This window comes from Ceratocystis lukuohia, assembly GCF_044167205.1.
Source record: "Ceratocystis lukuohia strain C4212 chromosome Unknown Supercontig2_pilon, whole genome shotgun sequence".
Taxonomy (NCBI): Eukaryota; Fungi; Ascomycota; class Sordariomycetes; order Microascales; family Ceratocystidaceae; genus Ceratocystis; species Ceratocystis lukuohia.
In genome coordinates, this window is record NW_027263521.1 from 1,635,884 (window position 1) to 1,652,759 (window position 16,876).

Sequence of the window (16,876 nt, forward strand, 5' to 3'; positions counted from 1 at the left end):
ACGGAAGGAACTACCGTTTCGGAGGCTCCTAAGACTTTCCTCAAAATAAAGGGCGTTTATAATCAAGCAGGGCCGCTAGACTCAGAAGACTTTTGCTGATCCGATCATCTCAACCCTCCCTCTCTCGATCTTGGTATCTCCTAGCTGAGTTTATACATTGGCAATACCATAACACTCAAAGATACGCGACCTACTGATAGCCCGCCCACAATGCAGCTGGCCCTTGTAAGTCGCGCGCTACCTCCCACCCACCCTCCTCTTCTTCCCTTCTCAAAACAAGATCCGACATAGGCTAACATGGTGATACCTTACAAGATCCTTTTCCTATCAAACATGGTCATGGGCCTGTGTTCAACTACGGCATCAAATAGAACCCGACTTGCGCCACCGGGCTGCCCTGACTTCGGAACCCTAACATCCTGGGATTCTTGTAGACCGAGATATAGCAGCAACACAACATGGGACGACAGCGCTGGGAACTATACCCTGAATAGCAGCGCCACCAACAGCACATGTGACAGCGACATTAATAACACGACAGAAACTGCCAGCATCTCAGAGCAAACAGACATACTACCTGTTGTTCTCTTTGAGCAAGACTGCTGCTATGAGAATATCCAGCAAATCTGCACATGCAGAAAGTGGGATGAGTGGTGCCGATCCCGCTATAGCACTTGTTGCGGGCCTGTGAGAGAATGCGCTGAGCAATGCGTCTGTATTCCAGACGAGCTTATATGTGGCAAGAGCAAGTACGACCGCGTCTGCAGTGATCCATACGCGGGCCAGCCGTCTATGGAGACTGAGATTATGGCACGACAGACTAGTCATGAACAGTCCCGGATATTTCAGTGTCCGGACTGCAGCACTTAGTGCTTGCTTGAATTGGTGGGGCGGGGTTGAAGGCATACATAACCAGTGCTGTGATCTGGATGGCCTACACAATGGCGCAAGACAGACTGGGAAACTTTTATGGTAAGAGAGGAAATTGGACATAGGCTACAGACACCTCAGTTCTAGGAACATGTACTTACTACATACTAAACATCATTACGAAAATTTGCATAACCAATGTAGAAGATCGGGCTTTCAGAGCCCTCCATGCGTTTGAGACGAAGAGAACCCAGATACACCGTGATATAGCACTATTGTGATATGATGTAGATGGCATATCGAGAATGCTTTAGAATCCTTTCTAGTCTCCTGACTCACCAGGCAACCCGTTTATTGGTAGACTTTTTTGGTTGTCTTCAAAGTTTGTGTCCGGACTAGGGTTCAAATATGCAAGAACTCGTTCATGTTGTATCGGTTTTTGAGTGACGAATGCGTTGAAGCTTACACAAAGACGCGGAAACTGTTTCTCGGGGGAAGGGCAGCCGTAGGTTCGTATGCACATGCAACGGGTAGGCCTAGCTTCCATGGGATACATAATAAGCTGTGGCCGTGTTGTGGTGACTACAGTAATGTGCCGTGGTAGTGATATGCATCTAGGTTGTCTGGCGAAGTATCTCCTTCCTTGGCCTAGCCATGTTGAGAGTTCGTGGCAAGATTATCAGCCGCTCTAGTGTCGACATTCGGGCAGTTGTCCGGCTGGCCTGTGTGCACATACGCGCCCCCTGGACCAATAAGATGGCAGAACCGCCGTTTTTCCTTGGGGGTTGGATAGCTGGTGGAGACAATGTGTCAAGTGTCGAAATAACATTTCTATGCCAAGATGCAAGATGGACGAGCAGATCTCAAGGGGGCACCAGCGCAGGCTGGGATTTTGAGTTACATATGTATGCTGTCCGCAAGGGCAGGCCCTGGGTCAAAAGCTAAGACTTGATTCTGGGCAAACTGGTTCTCCTTCACGATTTCAACCATGTGCGCTAGTATTCCGCTTCTGCGATTCCGTCCGTTACTGGTAGCGAGGGGCAAAGAGGCGTACTGCCTGCCTGCCTGCTGGATACGCGGACGATGGGTCTCGGCTACAACGCAATACAGTATGCGTTACTGTCTTGGAAGGCGGAAAAAGGTCGAAAAAGATTAGCACACAAGAGAAGAGGATTGGCTGCATGTTGTGATGGAGATGATGAGGAAAAGCCCGCAGGCGGTTAGGTTAGGCTGTTGGCATCGTGGTACTGGCTCTTCGAGAGGCTGCTTGGTAGAGCTTGGGAGACATGAAACAGGACCTGTGGGCTTGAGTGCAAAATCTATTTAGGTATTTAGGTGGTTGAAACAGAAGACATGCAAAATGACAGACAAGTCAGTATGCTGTGGGTGGCTAAGGCTAGCTAGGCTGGGCCCTTTTTGCGCAAGGCTGAGAAAGTTTTGCAGTGAGGGGCATCAAAAGCGCTGTTTCGCCGCTGCAATTACTCACTCTAGTTATCCGAGATGGAATGCGACCCTCAAAATTTAGAGGCTGGCTGCTTTGCCTTGACTCGGATGGATTCTGTCCAAAGAAAAGCATTCAATTTAGCAAACCCGACCATCCAAATATCCCACAAGCAGAGCGAATCCCGGCTTGTCTTTCTATGAGAAAAGTTCATGATGAACATGTCCAAGGCCTGTACTGGACCCCTCTTCTCAGCCCGATTAAGCTTAAGCCTGCGGGCTCGCAGGGGTTCTTATTCCCTAGACTCCACATTCGATGAGCACCTTCTGCGTGTTCTGCGCTCATTTGAGCAAGTTTCTTTGTCGCTTTTTGACAAAGCTATCGACTGTAGCGGCTGTAGTGGGCGAAGGGGGGGCAACTAACAGCAGGCTAGCCCGTGAGTAGAAACTTAGGGCTCTGTGCGTAAAAGTTGCTCATGCCAGCTAAGCCGGCAGCACCGTTTTCGCCCATCTTGATGAGGAGGGGGAGAAGGGCTCCTCTCCTTTGCACCATCAGGGTACGTAATATGCATACATGGCATCTACAAGACATGGGCAGAAAAATCACGCGATGTCTGCTGTTGGCTGGTGAAGCTGTGCCAGAAAGGGCTCGTTCGCAATACCAAGCAAATTGACAGGCTGGGCAAACGAAGCACAGACAAAACAGGGCGGTAGCTAGCAACACTAAGACGACTCTGCTGGTGTGGAGAGTCCATCCTTCGAGCAAAGATGGAAGCGGAATTTCTTGCTCCGAAAACCTCAATGTCTGAGGTTGTACCTGATAATATGCTTACAGACTGGTAGGGGTTAGATAGAGCGCAGGATATAAAGGCGAGGCCTGCCTGCCCTCACTCACAACATCTTCTCATTGATTATACCAAGACCATTGCTCCTTTCCTTCTTCTGAACATACTTATTCCTTGCCCCTTATACTACATACAACATGAAGTTCTCCGCCTCTCTTCTTCTAGCTGCTTCAGCTTCAGCCCACTTCACTCTCACCGACCCCAAGTCCATCGGCTTCAATGACGATAACGAGGGCGACTCTCCCTGCGGCGGCTTCTCTGTTACCTCTCGTGACAATGCTGTCGAATTCCCCTCCGGCGGCCTTTCCTTTACCGTTGTCAGCACCCATGCTGCTGCCGACTGGACTTTTAAGGCGGCCCTTCTGAACAACACCGACGACTTCCAGTACTTGATCGCTCCCGTCTCTCAGGAGGGGCTAGGCACCTTTTGTCTCCAGAATATCCCCGGCCCGTCTTCTTGGGCCGGCCAGGAGGGTGTTGTCCAAATTGCCCAAGGCGCCACCGATGGCTCGTTGTATCAGGTAAGGCCACGCCCACCAATACACCGCACATGTCTAACCAACCCCCTACTAACTTGGCTTTCCCTCGCAGTGTGTTGCAGTCACCTTCACCGATGGCAATTCGGGTTCCAAGCCCTCTGCTTGCACTAACAGCAGTGGTATTTCCGTCTCCTGGAATGATCTGCCCTCCGATGCTGTCATTGCTGGCTCATCGTCAAGCTCAAACTCCAGCTCTTCCAGCTCATCTTCGACTTCGACCTCGTCGTCATCCGCGGCTTCCAGCTCTCCTACCAGCGCTGCTGGCCAAACCGTTTCTTCATTTGGCTCTGCTGCTCTCCTCGCGGCAGCTGCCTATCTGCTGTAGAAAGGGACGCAATGCTGTATAATGAGTACGTAATACCAACCAACGGAGGTGACAGGATAATGTTGGGCTACAGAGTTTGGAATTTGTTTGTTTCTATGTTTGTTTTGATACTTGGGCGCAAAATATTGAGAACTTGGGAGGAGTTGATATTTCGGTATAATGTAGGTAGATTTAATTGTTTAATATTCTATATGGACATGTAGATCGAATAAATTAAAGAGCGCTATCCAAGTTCTGTGAGCCTTGGCTCTGATTGTGCCATACTGATAGACACAACACAGGCTGCGCTATAAGAATGTGCCTGATACGGGTTAGGTGTATATATTTAATCCTCTCTGTTGCTCAACTTCCTGCCGAGAATCCTTCTACGTGGAGATAGCACGCTTCTTGGCCAACTTTTGCCCGCGAAATATTAATCCGAGCGACAGCTGTCCGCACATCGGCCACAAGCTCCTCTCCACCACATACTGAGACAGCACCAGAGCATGGGCTAGAAATCGCCGCTCTGATGAACGAGCTTACACTTGGCCGGCCGTACGACTCAATGACTTCGCACGTTCCAGCGACTGATACGCCTAGCTCGTCAAGATCCATATCTAGCGAACTCCGTGCCGTATCGACAGAGGCCTTCCGTGCCTCAATGTCCTCATCGTTGGCATCGAAGCCAGAGGAGCCAGGCGAGAAGACCGTAGATGTTGCAGTGTATGGGGTCAGTGGCAGAAGCGGTGATGCATGGGCCTTCATCGGCTTCATAGGTTTGAGATGTAGAGACGGCGGCGGGCCTTTCATAACACTAGGCTTGAGCTTAAATTCCTCGGCGGGGCCCTCTTCCCCCTCTGAAGCATCACCATCGTGACTAGACAAAAGAGAGCCCAATGAATCTGAGGAGCCCATAGCCTCAGCATCTAGGTTTTGGTATGTGCGGCCCGTGATGGCGACTTCAAGAGACACAGCCACCCCCTGATTAATAGCAGCTTCAGTGGCAGCCTTAATACGCGTACGGTAATAGTGCAAAACTGCTTTTTCGCGGCCAATCATCAGTAGCTTGATTTTGCGTACATGCGATTCAGGGGCTGCCAAAATCTTCTCTGCCACAGCGGCTGAGAACGAGGCACCGGTTGAACTAGAAACGAGGACGAGTGTGTCGTGCTTATCAAGCGGTGGCGATCGCCCTTCCTTGTTCAGCACAAAAGCACGGAAGCCATCGTTGCCAATGTTTTGTGAAGCACGAGCAAGATTGTTGAGCTTAGCCGTGAATCCAGTCTTCGTTTTGAGGGCAAGCTGAATGCGAGGGCATTGACAGGAGCGGGCATCTTTCAAAGGAGGCAGAATAGTGAACGGATGCGGAGACTGGAATGCAAACATGGGCATCCATAGGTCGATAGACTGGCCGGCTTGAAAAGAGACATTACCTGCGTTGTGAAGCGTGACGACGGTCATATCCTTTCCTACAGCTTCTAGCGTCATCTTGTGGCCAATATTGTAGCCAGTGCAGTTCCCCCATTGCGACTTCCAGCTGACGTTCATATAAATTGCCGTGACCACCCGCGAAACCCAGTCAACAACAATGAGGCCTACAGCCATCTCGACGCTTCGTCGATGATGGCCAGGCACATGTAGCCACATCAGCCACAAGCACAAAAAGGCACAGACGGTGTGTTGAATTACAAAGAATTCATATGAAAGCTTGCGTAGTGGCAACAGGGAGCTCAGGACCGTCCAGAGCATGATAACCCATGCCACGATTCCCCATTTGACGTACGGAACAATTTCAAGCTCCTTGGATAGGAAGTGTGCTGGTGCCCATTGGGCGAAAAACGCAACAGCATGCACAGTGACAGAGCCGATAAAAATACGCGATACCCAACGGTGGAACCAGATCAGGTCCTTGTATGAGCCACCTAGCAAATAACGCAAGCCCGGGATTTGGGCACGAGTAGCAAGAACATAGACGACGGGCACTTGCGGAATAGAAATCAGGGCCCCACGGAAACCAATGCGCTCGGCATACGTCTCGTCATGCTTGACAACCCGGTAAGACAGTAGCCCGGCGACGAAGGCGCTGTAAAGACCAAGAAAGATGACCTGGCCCAGCGGAATAGCCGGAAGCCTGATGGACGGCAATTTAAGGGTTGTGCTAGCGACAAGGGTAGCGGAGGCGAGAATCGAGCGAGCGATGGTAGTGAGTTTTTCGGAGGCATGTTGAGAGGAGGCCTGTCGCAGAGGCACTGCAGCGCGAGTTCGTCTAGTGAGATGGCTCTAGTTAGAAGGCTGGTTCAAGATATGTGGCATAGCCCAGATAGTGATTAGACGTACTGGCGACGCTGCCAAGATTGATACAAGGCAGTGCTTAGCCTGATGGCGAATACCAGCACCACAGTCGCCATGAAGACATGGCTTAGCAAATGATTTCGGTTGGCCCATTGGCGGTCAGGGCCATGCTTGTGATCGTCGTGGTGCTCTGTCTCACCAGCTTCAAGATGGCCATCTTCCTCCCCCTCATCGTCATGATGGCCTTCATGGCGAGCCAGGAGGCGGAACAAGGACTGCATTGCCGGGGCGGACATTGCGGCAAGGCCAGAAGAGGGAAAGAAAGAAAAGACAAAGATATCAACAAGAAAACGAGTGAATTGAGAAACAAAGGGAAAAAAGTGCAATAAGTATACTAGATTGCGCTGGAGGTGACTGACTGACTTCCTCTGGCCCTGGACCGTCGCAAAGAAGGGCGATGGAGAGGAAAAATAGGGACAATAGAGAAGCTCTGGAATATTTCTGTTTATAAATAACACATGCGTAATCCCGTAAATCTCACTCCTAATCGGGGGCTTAATGATAAGAGAGGGGCTGAGGCTTAGAGCCAGCAAATGAAGCTACTCATTGCAGAAACTTGCGCATAGAGACAGCCCTGTAGCATCCTAAAATAGCGCCCTGTCGCTGCGGATTTCCACAAGGCTAACCAGCCCTGAAAGTCAGCGCAACACGGCCCATCACGGGCGATTTTCAGGGCATGCAGATCCCTGTTCTTCTGAGCTGGTTTCAGAATGCGTGTTTTATGATTGGCTTGGCCGCCAGAGTTCGCATTGTATGTAAGTGAGAGGGAAATACATAAGAACTCTCGTCTCGACATGGAGCCGATGTCTCACTTATGTATATTTGACTTGAGGGCGTTTAGGATCAGGAATGACGTTAAATATATTCAAGTTCAACTAGGATCAGGAACACGTACGTAATAGCTGCGATGTCGCTGAAAATCCTATTTAGTACACGCCTGCTTACACAAGCGAATCCCACTCAAAGATCTGATAAGCATGCAGCATCACCGACTTCGTTTTCAAACCTGTCAGAGACAATGCCAACCAAGCAAAAAGCAAAGCGAAAACAAATATGCCAGCTACTAGATACGTTATTGGTGTCGATGTTGGAGGTACTGAAATCTGCACACGCCACTCTAGTAAATAAAGCGAATCTAACTTTTCCCTTTTCTGCCTCAAGGCACCAACACCGATGCAGTCGTTCTTAACCCCCTCCTCAAAGGCGCTGCTGCTGTCAAGGCCACATACAAGGCCCCGACCGGCTGTGATTTGACGACCGGTATTGAGGCTGCCATCGCCGCAGTTCTATCCAAAGCCGCCATTGTGCCCAGCGATATCACGGCTCTGATGATCGGGACAACAGTCAGTTGAATGTCAACAGTTAAAATAGCCTTGGTATCCTATCTGACCTAGAGTTGCAGCACTTCATCAATGCTGTTGTAGAACGGGATGCAGCGCGACTGGACAAGGTGGCCGCTATTAGACTTTGTGCCCCCAGCTTCACCTCTGGTCTCCCGCCGTTTGTTGACTTTCCTGAAGATCTGAGTCGTAGTAAGTCCATCACGTAGTTTACCCCGCATTCTTATTCCACTACATCACATCATGTTAACATTATCTCCCAGTAATGAAGGGGTATACCGTCCAGATTAATGGTGGTCTTCAAATCGAAGGCGACCCTATTGCCATGATTGATGAAGCTGAAGTAAACGCCCATGCTGCAACCATCAAAGCCCTGGGGCTGCGCTGTGTCGTTGTCACCGGCGTTAACTCTCCCCAGGACGAGTCCTACCGACAAGAAGAAACTGTAGCCAGCATTCTCAGGGCTACCCTCGGACCTAGTGTTAGCATTGTTTGCTCCAAGGACGTTTCAGGCCTAGGGTTGCTGGAGCGCGAAAATGCAGCAATTATCAATGCATCAATCTTGCGTTTTGCCCAAGGCACCATTCGCGGATTCCAACGCGCCATGGACGGCCTAGCGCTTGTGTGTCCGCTATATTTAACTTCAAATTCAGGCCATTTACTTACGACCGAAGAAGCCATGAAATGCCCAGTATCAGTGTTTTCTTCGGGGCCGACAAACTCACTCCGCGGAGCAGCCTTCTTAGCCCAGACTGGAGAGGCAGATATTTCACCCAGCATGGGGGGCAATCCGCTTACTCGATATGTCATTGATATTGGAGGAACTACTACAGATATTGGATGTCTATTGCCAAGCGGATTTCCGAGACTAGCGAGTGCTTTCACAACCATGGGCGGGGTCAGAGTTAATTTCTCCATGCCACAGACTGAGTCAACGGGGCTAGGTGGCGGCAGTGTGGTGAGATTCGCAAGCGGGACGGCAAAAGTCGGGCCAGATAGTGTGGCCAAAGACCTTGCACTGAAAGCCAAATGCTTTGGTGGTGATGTCCTGACGAGCACCGACATAATGGTAGCCACAGGCAAAGTCAGCATCGGATCTGTCAGACCCATGGTCGAGCAAGGGGAGGTGCTACAGTTCAAACTATTGGCCAAGAGGATGATTGAAGACAACTTGGACCGCATGAAAACGTCTTCTGAGCCGTGCAGTGTAATCCTGGTTGGCGGAGCATCGTTCTTATGCCCCCCGTCTCTTGATGGTGTATCCAATATTGAAATTCCTAAGCACGCTGAAGTAGCGAACGCAATCGGCGCGGCCGTTGGAGAAGTTGGGGCCAGTATAGTCACAATCGTTGATGAGTCAAAGAAAGACGAATGCCTTGTGCAGGTGAAAAAGGATGCCTTTGCCAAGGCTGTCGAGAAGGGTGCCTTAAAGGGCGGTATACGTATTATCGAAGAAGAGGTTAGTGGGCTGCCATACGTCGACAGAAAGTTCAAAATCTCGGTCAAAGTCGCAGGGCCGATTGACTACGAGAAACTAGCTTCCATCAAGGTAGGCGCTTTCTCGGAACAACTGGCTACAGGAGATGTTGCCGAGCCACAAACCATAGCCCAGACACACAAACTCGCGAAAACGACTCATGTCAAGCCCCCCCAAAAGGACGACTACGTGACCTACCGCCCAACAATCTTGCCCTCTCGCCTATGGTCTCTCACCGAAACAGACCTTCTCTTCATCTCCCGTGGTTGTTATATTCTAGGCTGCGGTGGCGGCGGCTCCCCGTATGCCAACTATCTCGAAGCTAAACAGCTTATTCAATCTGGAGCTAGCATTACAGTAATCGATATTGAAGATCTTGCTGATGATGCCAAATGCCCTCCTGTTGCAGGGCTTGGAAGCCCCATGGTTGGGCTAGAGCGGCCTGGAAGCAGGGCTGTTCTTCACGCCATCCAAGAAATAGAGCACCACCAGGGCTTCAAGACTACAGCTACTCTTGGAGCGGAGATTGGGGGTGGCAACGGCATGGAAGCGCTGTTATGGGCTAGCAGCAAATTCCTGGATGTGCCGTGCGTGGATGCGGACCTGATGGGTAAGTGCAATCCCCCTATCCCAACACGATCCCAGCTATGCTGTTATGGCTAACAAGCAACAGGCCGCGCCTACCCTCGCTTTGAATGCAGCTCACTCTTCATTGGTGCCAAGGACATTAACGAGCTTCTGCCTGCGGCGCTAGCAAGTGGCGATGGCACTAATTTTGTGCTAACTCATTCCAAGAGCTCACTTGCCGTCGACCAGACACTTCGTGCAGCCTGCATGACAATGGGGTGAGTTCCTTTTCCCATGCAAGTCTATTTGTCTTTTTGAGCCTAACCATCGCATCAGATCCGCTGCTGGCATTGCTTGTCGGCCTGTATCAAAACCGGAACTCCAGAGTTGCGCCATCCGTAAATCTATTTCTCTTGCCTGGCGCCTTGGCCGTGCAGTTTCAATTGCCCAGGCAATGGGCGCTACGGATACCACCCCAGAGCGAATCGTCTCGGAGTTTGGTGGTCCAACCAACGCGGGAAAGGTGTTTGAGGGCAAGATTGTCGGTGTTGGGCAGTATCTTTCCAAAGGCCACACGTATGGTCGCTTAACTATTGAAAGGCTGGCCGAAGGTGAGGGCAGCGAGTGCCAGGGCAAATATGGAGATCTAGTGCGAGTAGAGATCCCGTTCATCAACGAGAATCTTGTTCTAGAGGGGATCACCCGCAGTGGTGAGCGAAAGGTATGCAACCCCCAGCCCTTTGAAGCGCGCTCCTCGTTTTATAGAGGCCATATGTAATATCCAACTATGACTGACCGCGCTCCCGCCTCCATCTAGATCATTGCCTCGGTCCCTGATCTGATCATGATCCTCGATAGCGTTACAGCAGAGGCCGTTGGAGTCCCAGAGTATCGCTATGGACTTAGAGTCATTGTAATGGTAGCAAACGCGCATACATTATGGACTACACAGAGAGGTCTGGAAATCGGGGGGCCTGCGGCATTTGGATACTCCGCCGAAGATTTGCAATATAGGGCGGCTTTTTGTGGCGGCTATGGTGGAGTGAAAAGTGTCATCGATGAGTATGGACCACCGAAAGCTTCAACGTGATATAACTAGGGTTACATTATCCAAACCCTAGAAAAGAGCCATTTCTGTTCTATTGTAGTGCTACCTTGTCAACTTTATCCTGGAACCCTTTGAAATCAGGCTTTCTTCAAATAAATTAATTACTTATCCTAATGCCCTAGATTGATAGCCAACCCCTCTTTGTTTGTCTGGCGCGCTCCCGCCTTGTCGCCGTTTGCCGCATCATCATGCGACATTCAGATTTCTCAACACCAACACCGATTTCGCAAGATGCCATACATTGTACCAATACTGCTACGACACGAACATACACCCAGCAATACACAACACAACACCCGCAATCACGTGTAGTGATTGATATTCCTCACATGCCCTCTCCATATATTCCAGGCTCCGGCCCTGTATCCCGTGATGCCACGATAGTTCCTGTTAGTGACTCCACAGCTTACATAATTGGCCAAGTATTTCTTTCGGAAGGATTTGCCGCCGACGGCAAATTGCGCCCCAAAAGCCTTGCATGGCTTATTGGCTTTCGCGACCGGCCCGCCGCGCGCATCGTAGTGCGCGCATATCAAGTCTATGACTATGTTTCCCCGCGCGAACTTGAGGAATATGAATATCGCCAGTGGCTACAACGCGAAGAGGAAAAAGAGCGACTGACGCAGGCCATCGGAGATGGATTTAGTGCTGAAATCGACGCGGCAGTTGTGAGAAAATTAGCAAAGCGTGCACCGGGGCGGCCCGGCGAACCGCATCCTAGAAAAGTGCGCAAAAACCACAAGGCAAAGCGCAAGCCTGGACATCGCGACCTTACTACGCCTGGGGTACAAACTCCATCAGAAGTGCTCTCGGAAGCCGATGTACGGAAGACAACGGCAATGGTGATTCCGCCAGTGAAAACGACAGTGTCATCAATCTCAGTAGTGCCTAAAAAGCGCAAGATTTCTGCACTGGACGAAGCAGCCACAGCAACGGGCTCCGATACGACAGAACGAGAGGGGACCGTATCGCAGAATAATTTCAGCACAGATGGCTTCGAGACCGAGGACACAAAGATGCACTCTTCATCGCAAGCGTCACCACATAAGCGAGTTATGCGAGAATCAGAGCCTGCCCGGCACTCCTCGACCGATATCTTGGCGAAGCCAAACCCACCACAAACAACACACAGCATTAACGACAAACTCACGTTCGATCAAGCGGGAGCCAGGGACCGAGACGAAAATAACAACGAAGAGGGCAATATTACTCCCATACCAAACGCAAAGTCGGCTGATACGGCTCTAATACCGGCGAAAACGTCCGGTTGGGTTAGCATCAATGGATCTTCCGTCGCACGCCATGTACAAACAACAGCGAATAGCGAGCCGCCCATTGGCGAGAATCTTGGTCAGCAAACTCAGGCATTCGAAAATGACTTCGATAATGAGGACGTCCGTGAAGAACTAGGAGACGACGAATATATCGTTGCTGCCATTGAAGACGTCAAAAACCAGCGAGGAAAGCTGCTATTTCTCGTCCGTTGGGCGGGTGATTGGCCGCCCGATCAGCAACGCACATGGGAGCCTTACGAAAACATTAATGAAGCCATGACCACATCATATCTACTAAATAATCCAATTCAAGCCAAGGCAGCCAAAGCGTCAAAGTTCATTGCAAGACTTACGAAACGCGAGGCTCAGGGGCAGCACAACACCAGCTCTTCTTTAAACAAGATAATGTCGGCGTTCCAGGGCGACCTGGTCTGACTAGATGGAAGGTGACTAGTAAGAATGGCGCAATACACGATGATGGGCTACAAACTTCATAGGCAACAAGCAGTGAGAGAGAATACGAAAGGCTCAATTTCCAGTCGAGTAATGACTGTCCATTTTCATGGATTCTGTCCTCTACATCGCACTTACGGAAGCCTTTCTCTACCCACACACTCGTCCCATAATGCCGGTGATTATTCAATGAAATATATTATATAACCCCAGTATGGGCCTTCTTTGTGCATACAGTGCATAGCGTCTGCACTGCGACATTTCACGGGAATCTTCAACAAAAGATGCCTCAGTGTGTATCTGGCCTCACTCTAGGCCCCGTATTCAACTGTCTAGTTTCCTCCCTTTCACTACTATGTTAACTGATGAGATCGCAATTTACCTTGGCATCTGAGAGGATAGCGGGGGAAAATCATGCCAAACTTTCAAGTTCCTTCCAGTGGTCTGCTTCAGTAACTTCCCAGCCTGTTAGCCCTTGCCGTCGTATTATCTTTCTAAATGATGTACCTGGGGGCGAAGCTTGGTCTGGGGATTGTCTCATAGCTAGAGCTTGAGTAGCAGGGCTTTGGCCAAGGTCTGTGGCTACCTTTATCGCCGCTGAAACGGGACTTGAGTTGTTTACCCAGCCTGGTTCGAATGCAGATAGCGAAAATGGAAGCGGTAAATGTTCAATCCTTGATATAGTCTCATGGAATCGTTGCATAAAGTGGGAGTATGAAGGGTCTTGCGTAACGGGCGAGAAGCGACGACCCTTCTCGGCTATAGCCACCCGATCGCATGGATCGCGCCCCCATATCAACGTTGGCTTTTTGGAGGTGCCATCCCTTGGGGCGGCATGAGAAGGTAGAGTTGCTACGCATAGCGATGTGTATGCATTGGCATTGGGGTCATCTGGCCTTCCATACCCATACTTTGGGGCAGTTGTAAGGACCTCATAAACTAGGGCAGCCCGCTTTAGGGTCGAAAAGTACAAGTGAAGTGTCTGCTGCCCATCTAAGCTTATATGGAGTAGCTGTTCGGCAGCCTCTGGATGGTGCATGCCAGCATCGAGCAGAAAAGGCATAATGAAGGCAGGGTTGAAGTTGGTGGCCTGAATATAACGGCTGAAGCCCTGTTTAATGTACGAGCGGGTAGCGACGGACATTGGGTATGATTTTGTGCGAACTATATCGGCGGAGAAGATCACTTCGCGTTGCTGACATCCGGTGCTGGTCACGTTGGTTGAACTTGTAGCGTTTGGGGGGCTGCAGTTTCCGGATAGGACAGGGACGGTATAAGCACCGATAGGGTGCGTCGAGGATGCCTGTCGGGCGAACATTATTGCATATTCGGGTCTGGCAAATTCGATTACAGCGCATTTTCGGGCAGACTCCGTACGATCGAATCTCTTAGTTGTCTTTGTGAGTGTAACAGGCATGTCTAATAACACTGCTGAGACGACACGCCCACCCCATATGCGCTGCATAACTCGAGACAGATGAGTGTCTGACGGCAGATTGGCAATGATCACACGACGGGATCCATCTAGTATTTTATAGTGTCGACCAGTGTTTTTGGGCTGAAATTTAATTCCATGGCTGAAGTATAGGCAGGAAGACTTAGGGAGTGGTCTGTTTGTCAATAAATGCAAGTCCTGTTCAAAAGAAGCTTGTGTATGATGTGGCGGTAAGCTTGAATGTGACTGAACCATCGCGGATTGATACTTTTAGGAACAACATGCACATATATTAGAAGAGTTTTATATGTAAGAGCAATGGGAGAAGCAAGATAGAAGTAGATATTATATTGAGAAAGAGGGAACTGGGTATTTGTCGGAGGCGGGGAAATGGAAAGAGGAAATGAGACCTCTATGATGATGTTTGTCAAACAATGTGGTGATGTTTGTTGGATAGGTATCATTAGTTAGATAACATTTTTATCTGATATCCAGAAGACCAATCAGAGTCTCAGGATTACAAGCCCCTCAGCTAAGTTAATAGGCAGGGCTAGGCTCGTCAGTGGGAGGAGGAGGGTACAAGCCCGCATGGGCAGGAGGAGGGAGTTCGTCAGGGGTATCGCGATCACGATAGGTAGGTCGACGGACGGAATAGGCAGCTGGAGGGGGAGGGGGATAGGCAGCTGAAGGGGGAGGGGGATAGACATTTACACTGGGGGGGGAGAGGAGTAGGCAGCTGAGCCGGGAGGAGGGGGATAGGCAGCTGGAGGGGGATAGGCAACTGGAGGGGGATAGGCAGCTGGAGGGGGATAGGCACCTGGAGGGGGATAGGCACCTGGAGCGGGAGGATAGGTGTTAGATCCAGGATTGGGAGCACCAGGATCAATAGGTTGGGGAGCTCCAAAAGGTGTGTTAAGCCTTAAGATTTCGTTAATAAGAAATGCTCCAGGAAAGTCCATAGCGATAACACCAATACGGCCAGTATTGCCCGCTTCAAGGTATTCGCCAAGATACCTGTTCATGCCGACATCGTCTACACCAGAGCCGCCACCTGCAATGTCAATAGGTTTAGCACCAAAACTAACAGAAGTATGTGTGACAAAAAGCGTCTTTGCGCTTGACCGACCAACGTTCTGGATGGAACGTCTGGTACTGGCCCACCTTAGCCCTTTAAGAATGTTTCCGGGGTTAGGTCTGAAACTGTACGTAGAAATAGCAGAGGATGACCAGAGAATACCATAAGAGCTAGATTCCTTCTTTTTCTTGAAGTCCTGTAGGATAAAAACTCGACCGCGAAGCTCACCAAGTGTGGGGATTTTGATGATGTCAACATGAGGAGAGTAGACACGATAGACAGCACCATCGCCAAGAGGGGTGTGAAGCGTCAAGTATTTATCGAGGACTTGACTAAAAGCTGCAGATCCGTCATGAAAGGATTCTTTCTGGATACGTAGAATAACGACCTCACGGGGATTGGCGTCCAGGAAACGAAAAATAGTGGCAAGGACTTCTGCAAAGTTGTAGCCAGTGGAAGTGCCTCTATGGTAGACCACAAGTTCGTTGTCTATGATGCGACCACTAATGTCAAAGTATCTGATACCAGAATGAAGCTGGACCTTAAGAGACGATCTTTGACTCTGTAGTTCAATTTTGCCGATCCTGTTGGTCATCGAGTTGTGGGTTCCAGGGATAGACAATTTCGAAAGAACAGTATTATCTGCCACTGTGCTCATCCAACTGGGGTTTTGGACAAGTTCCATATCAAAAGACCAACGGTCAGTGACACCATTGTATTCGGCAGCATGACTCAGGGCCAGAGAGACCAGAGTTGCCAAGATAGAGAAGCGCATATTGCTAGCAGCAGCGAGCAATATAGATACCGGAAAAGCTCAAATATTGGAAGAGGGCAAGGGCGAGAAATGAAGTGAAACAGATGGTTTGAAAGAAAAAGAAGATTAAAAGCTCTCAAGAGAGTGACATCCAATCGTATTAATAGTCAAGCCGTGGCCTGACCTCATCAGCTTCATGATGTCCTGCTGAGGCCATCATAATAGCCTAGAAGCACGATTGAGAAGCCTTCGTAGGTTAGCAAAGCAGGACAAAAGCCCCCTTGCTGGCGGAATCAACTTCCCATTGCTAGCACAGGTGCTTGGGGTCACCATAAAGTCCTATGAACATTAATGTTAGCTATATCGAAGCTGTCAACATTGAGAAAACGCGCCAACATCTTCACTTTTCGCACGACACTCGTCGGTCTTGTGAGGCGTAGCCGTGAGCCGGGTGCAGCTTTCGGCCCAGCTCAGGCCAGAAAGAGGGGGCAGAGGGGGTAGAGGAGACAGATTGGGATCTAGTTAGTCGTTGCATGAAGCCTACGGCCAGTTTGCCAAAGAAGCAGAATATTTGACCTAGCGTCTCCATAACGCGCTTGGTTTAGGCTGTGCATTGGGCAAGACGAGAGAATCAACGAACAATACGACATTAACACATCCCTGGCTTCATCTTATACAGGATGATTTCTTCAAATAAGAATAATAAATAGAGGGTTAAATGGCCTGAGACTTACAGGGTGGCTCAGCTCAACCTGGGACTCCCTCTTCCTCGAGAGAAAAGCGAGTGAGTGAACAGAGTTCGCATTTATCTCCTCCCATAAACGACGACAAGACGTAGAAAGCCAGAATGTAGCCAAAACAGACCCAAGGGCAGATACACAGCCCAAAAAAGGAGATGTCCGTCCAGCCCAAGAAAAAGGCATAAGAAAGATACGGCAATGTCAGAAAACGAAGACATAGTGCTAACATTTGAACTGCGTGGAGTCTGATCTAGACCAGGCGGTGGTGACTGCCAGCTGAGCCAAGCACCCCCATGGCGGATG

The 16,876-nt window shown here is 49.9% G+C and overlaps 6 protein-coding genes across 6 annotated transcripts; 3 read left to right on the plus strand and 3 right to left on the minus strand.

Annotated features, from left to right (window-relative positions):
• Positions 1 to 3,292: 3,292 nt before the first annotated feature.
• HOO65_020404 (uncharacterized protein) lies at positions 3,293 to 4,019 on the plus strand (the record flags this gene model as incomplete). Its single annotated transcript, XM_071007033.1, has 2 exons — positions 3,293 to 3,676; positions 3,747 to 4,019. The coding sequence occupies 2 exons, from the start codon at positions 3,293 to 3,295 to the stop codon at positions 4,017 to 4,019; spliced, it is 657 nt and encodes a 218-aa protein (XP_070861042.1).
• A 342-nt stretch (positions 4,020 to 4,361) lies between these two features.
• On the minus strand, positions 4,362 to 6,586 carry HOO65_020405 (Ferric reductase transmembrane component 6; the record flags this gene model as incomplete). The annotated part of the gene is made up of 2 exons (XM_071006533.1): positions 4,362 to 6,264; positions 6,336 to 6,586. The coding sequence occupies 2 exons, from the start codon at positions 6,584 to 6,586 to the stop codon at positions 4,362 to 4,364; spliced, it is 2,154 nt and encodes a 717-aa protein (XP_070861043.1).
• An 817-nt stretch (positions 6,587 to 7,403) lies between these two features.
• HOO65_020406 (uncharacterized protein) lies at positions 7,404 to 10,824 on the plus strand (the record flags this gene model as incomplete). Its single annotated transcript, XM_071006358.1, has 7 exons — positions 7,404 to 7,443; positions 7,512 to 7,693; positions 7,753 to 7,882; positions 7,954 to 9,777; positions 9,841 to 10,012; positions 10,071 to 10,455; positions 10,552 to 10,824. The coding sequence occupies 7 exons, from the start codon at positions 7,404 to 7,406 to the stop codon at positions 10,822 to 10,824; spliced, it is 3,006 nt and encodes a 1,001-aa protein (XP_070861044.1).
• Positions 10,825 to 11,030: 206 nt separating this feature from the next.
• Positions 11,031 to 12,551, plus strand: HOO65_020407 (uncharacterized protein; the record flags this gene model as incomplete). Its single annotated transcript, XM_071000057.1, has 1 exon — positions 11,031 to 12,551. The coding sequence occupies one exon, from the start codon at positions 11,031 to 11,033 to the stop codon at positions 12,549 to 12,551; it is 1,521 nt and encodes a 506-aa protein (XP_070861045.1).
• Positions 12,552 to 12,981: 430 nt separating this feature from the next.
• HOO65_020408 (uncharacterized protein) lies at positions 12,982 to 13,986 on the minus strand (the record flags this gene model as incomplete). The annotated part of the gene is made up of 1 exon (XM_071000058.1): positions 12,982 to 13,986. One exon carries the CDS (start codon positions 13,984 to 13,986, stop codon positions 12,982 to 12,984), a length of 1,005 nt encoding a protein of 334 aa, XP_070861046.1.
• Positions 13,987 to 14,711: 725 nt separating this feature from the next.
• On the minus strand, positions 14,712 to 15,854 carry HOO65_020409 (1-phosphatidylinositol phosphodiesterase; the record flags this gene model as incomplete). Its single annotated transcript, XM_071000059.1, has 1 exon — positions 14,712 to 15,854. The coding sequence occupies one exon, from the start codon at positions 15,852 to 15,854 to the stop codon at positions 14,712 to 14,714; it is 1,143 nt and encodes a 380-aa protein (XP_070861047.1).
• Between the last annotated feature and the right edge of the window lie 1,022 nt (positions 15,855 to 16,876).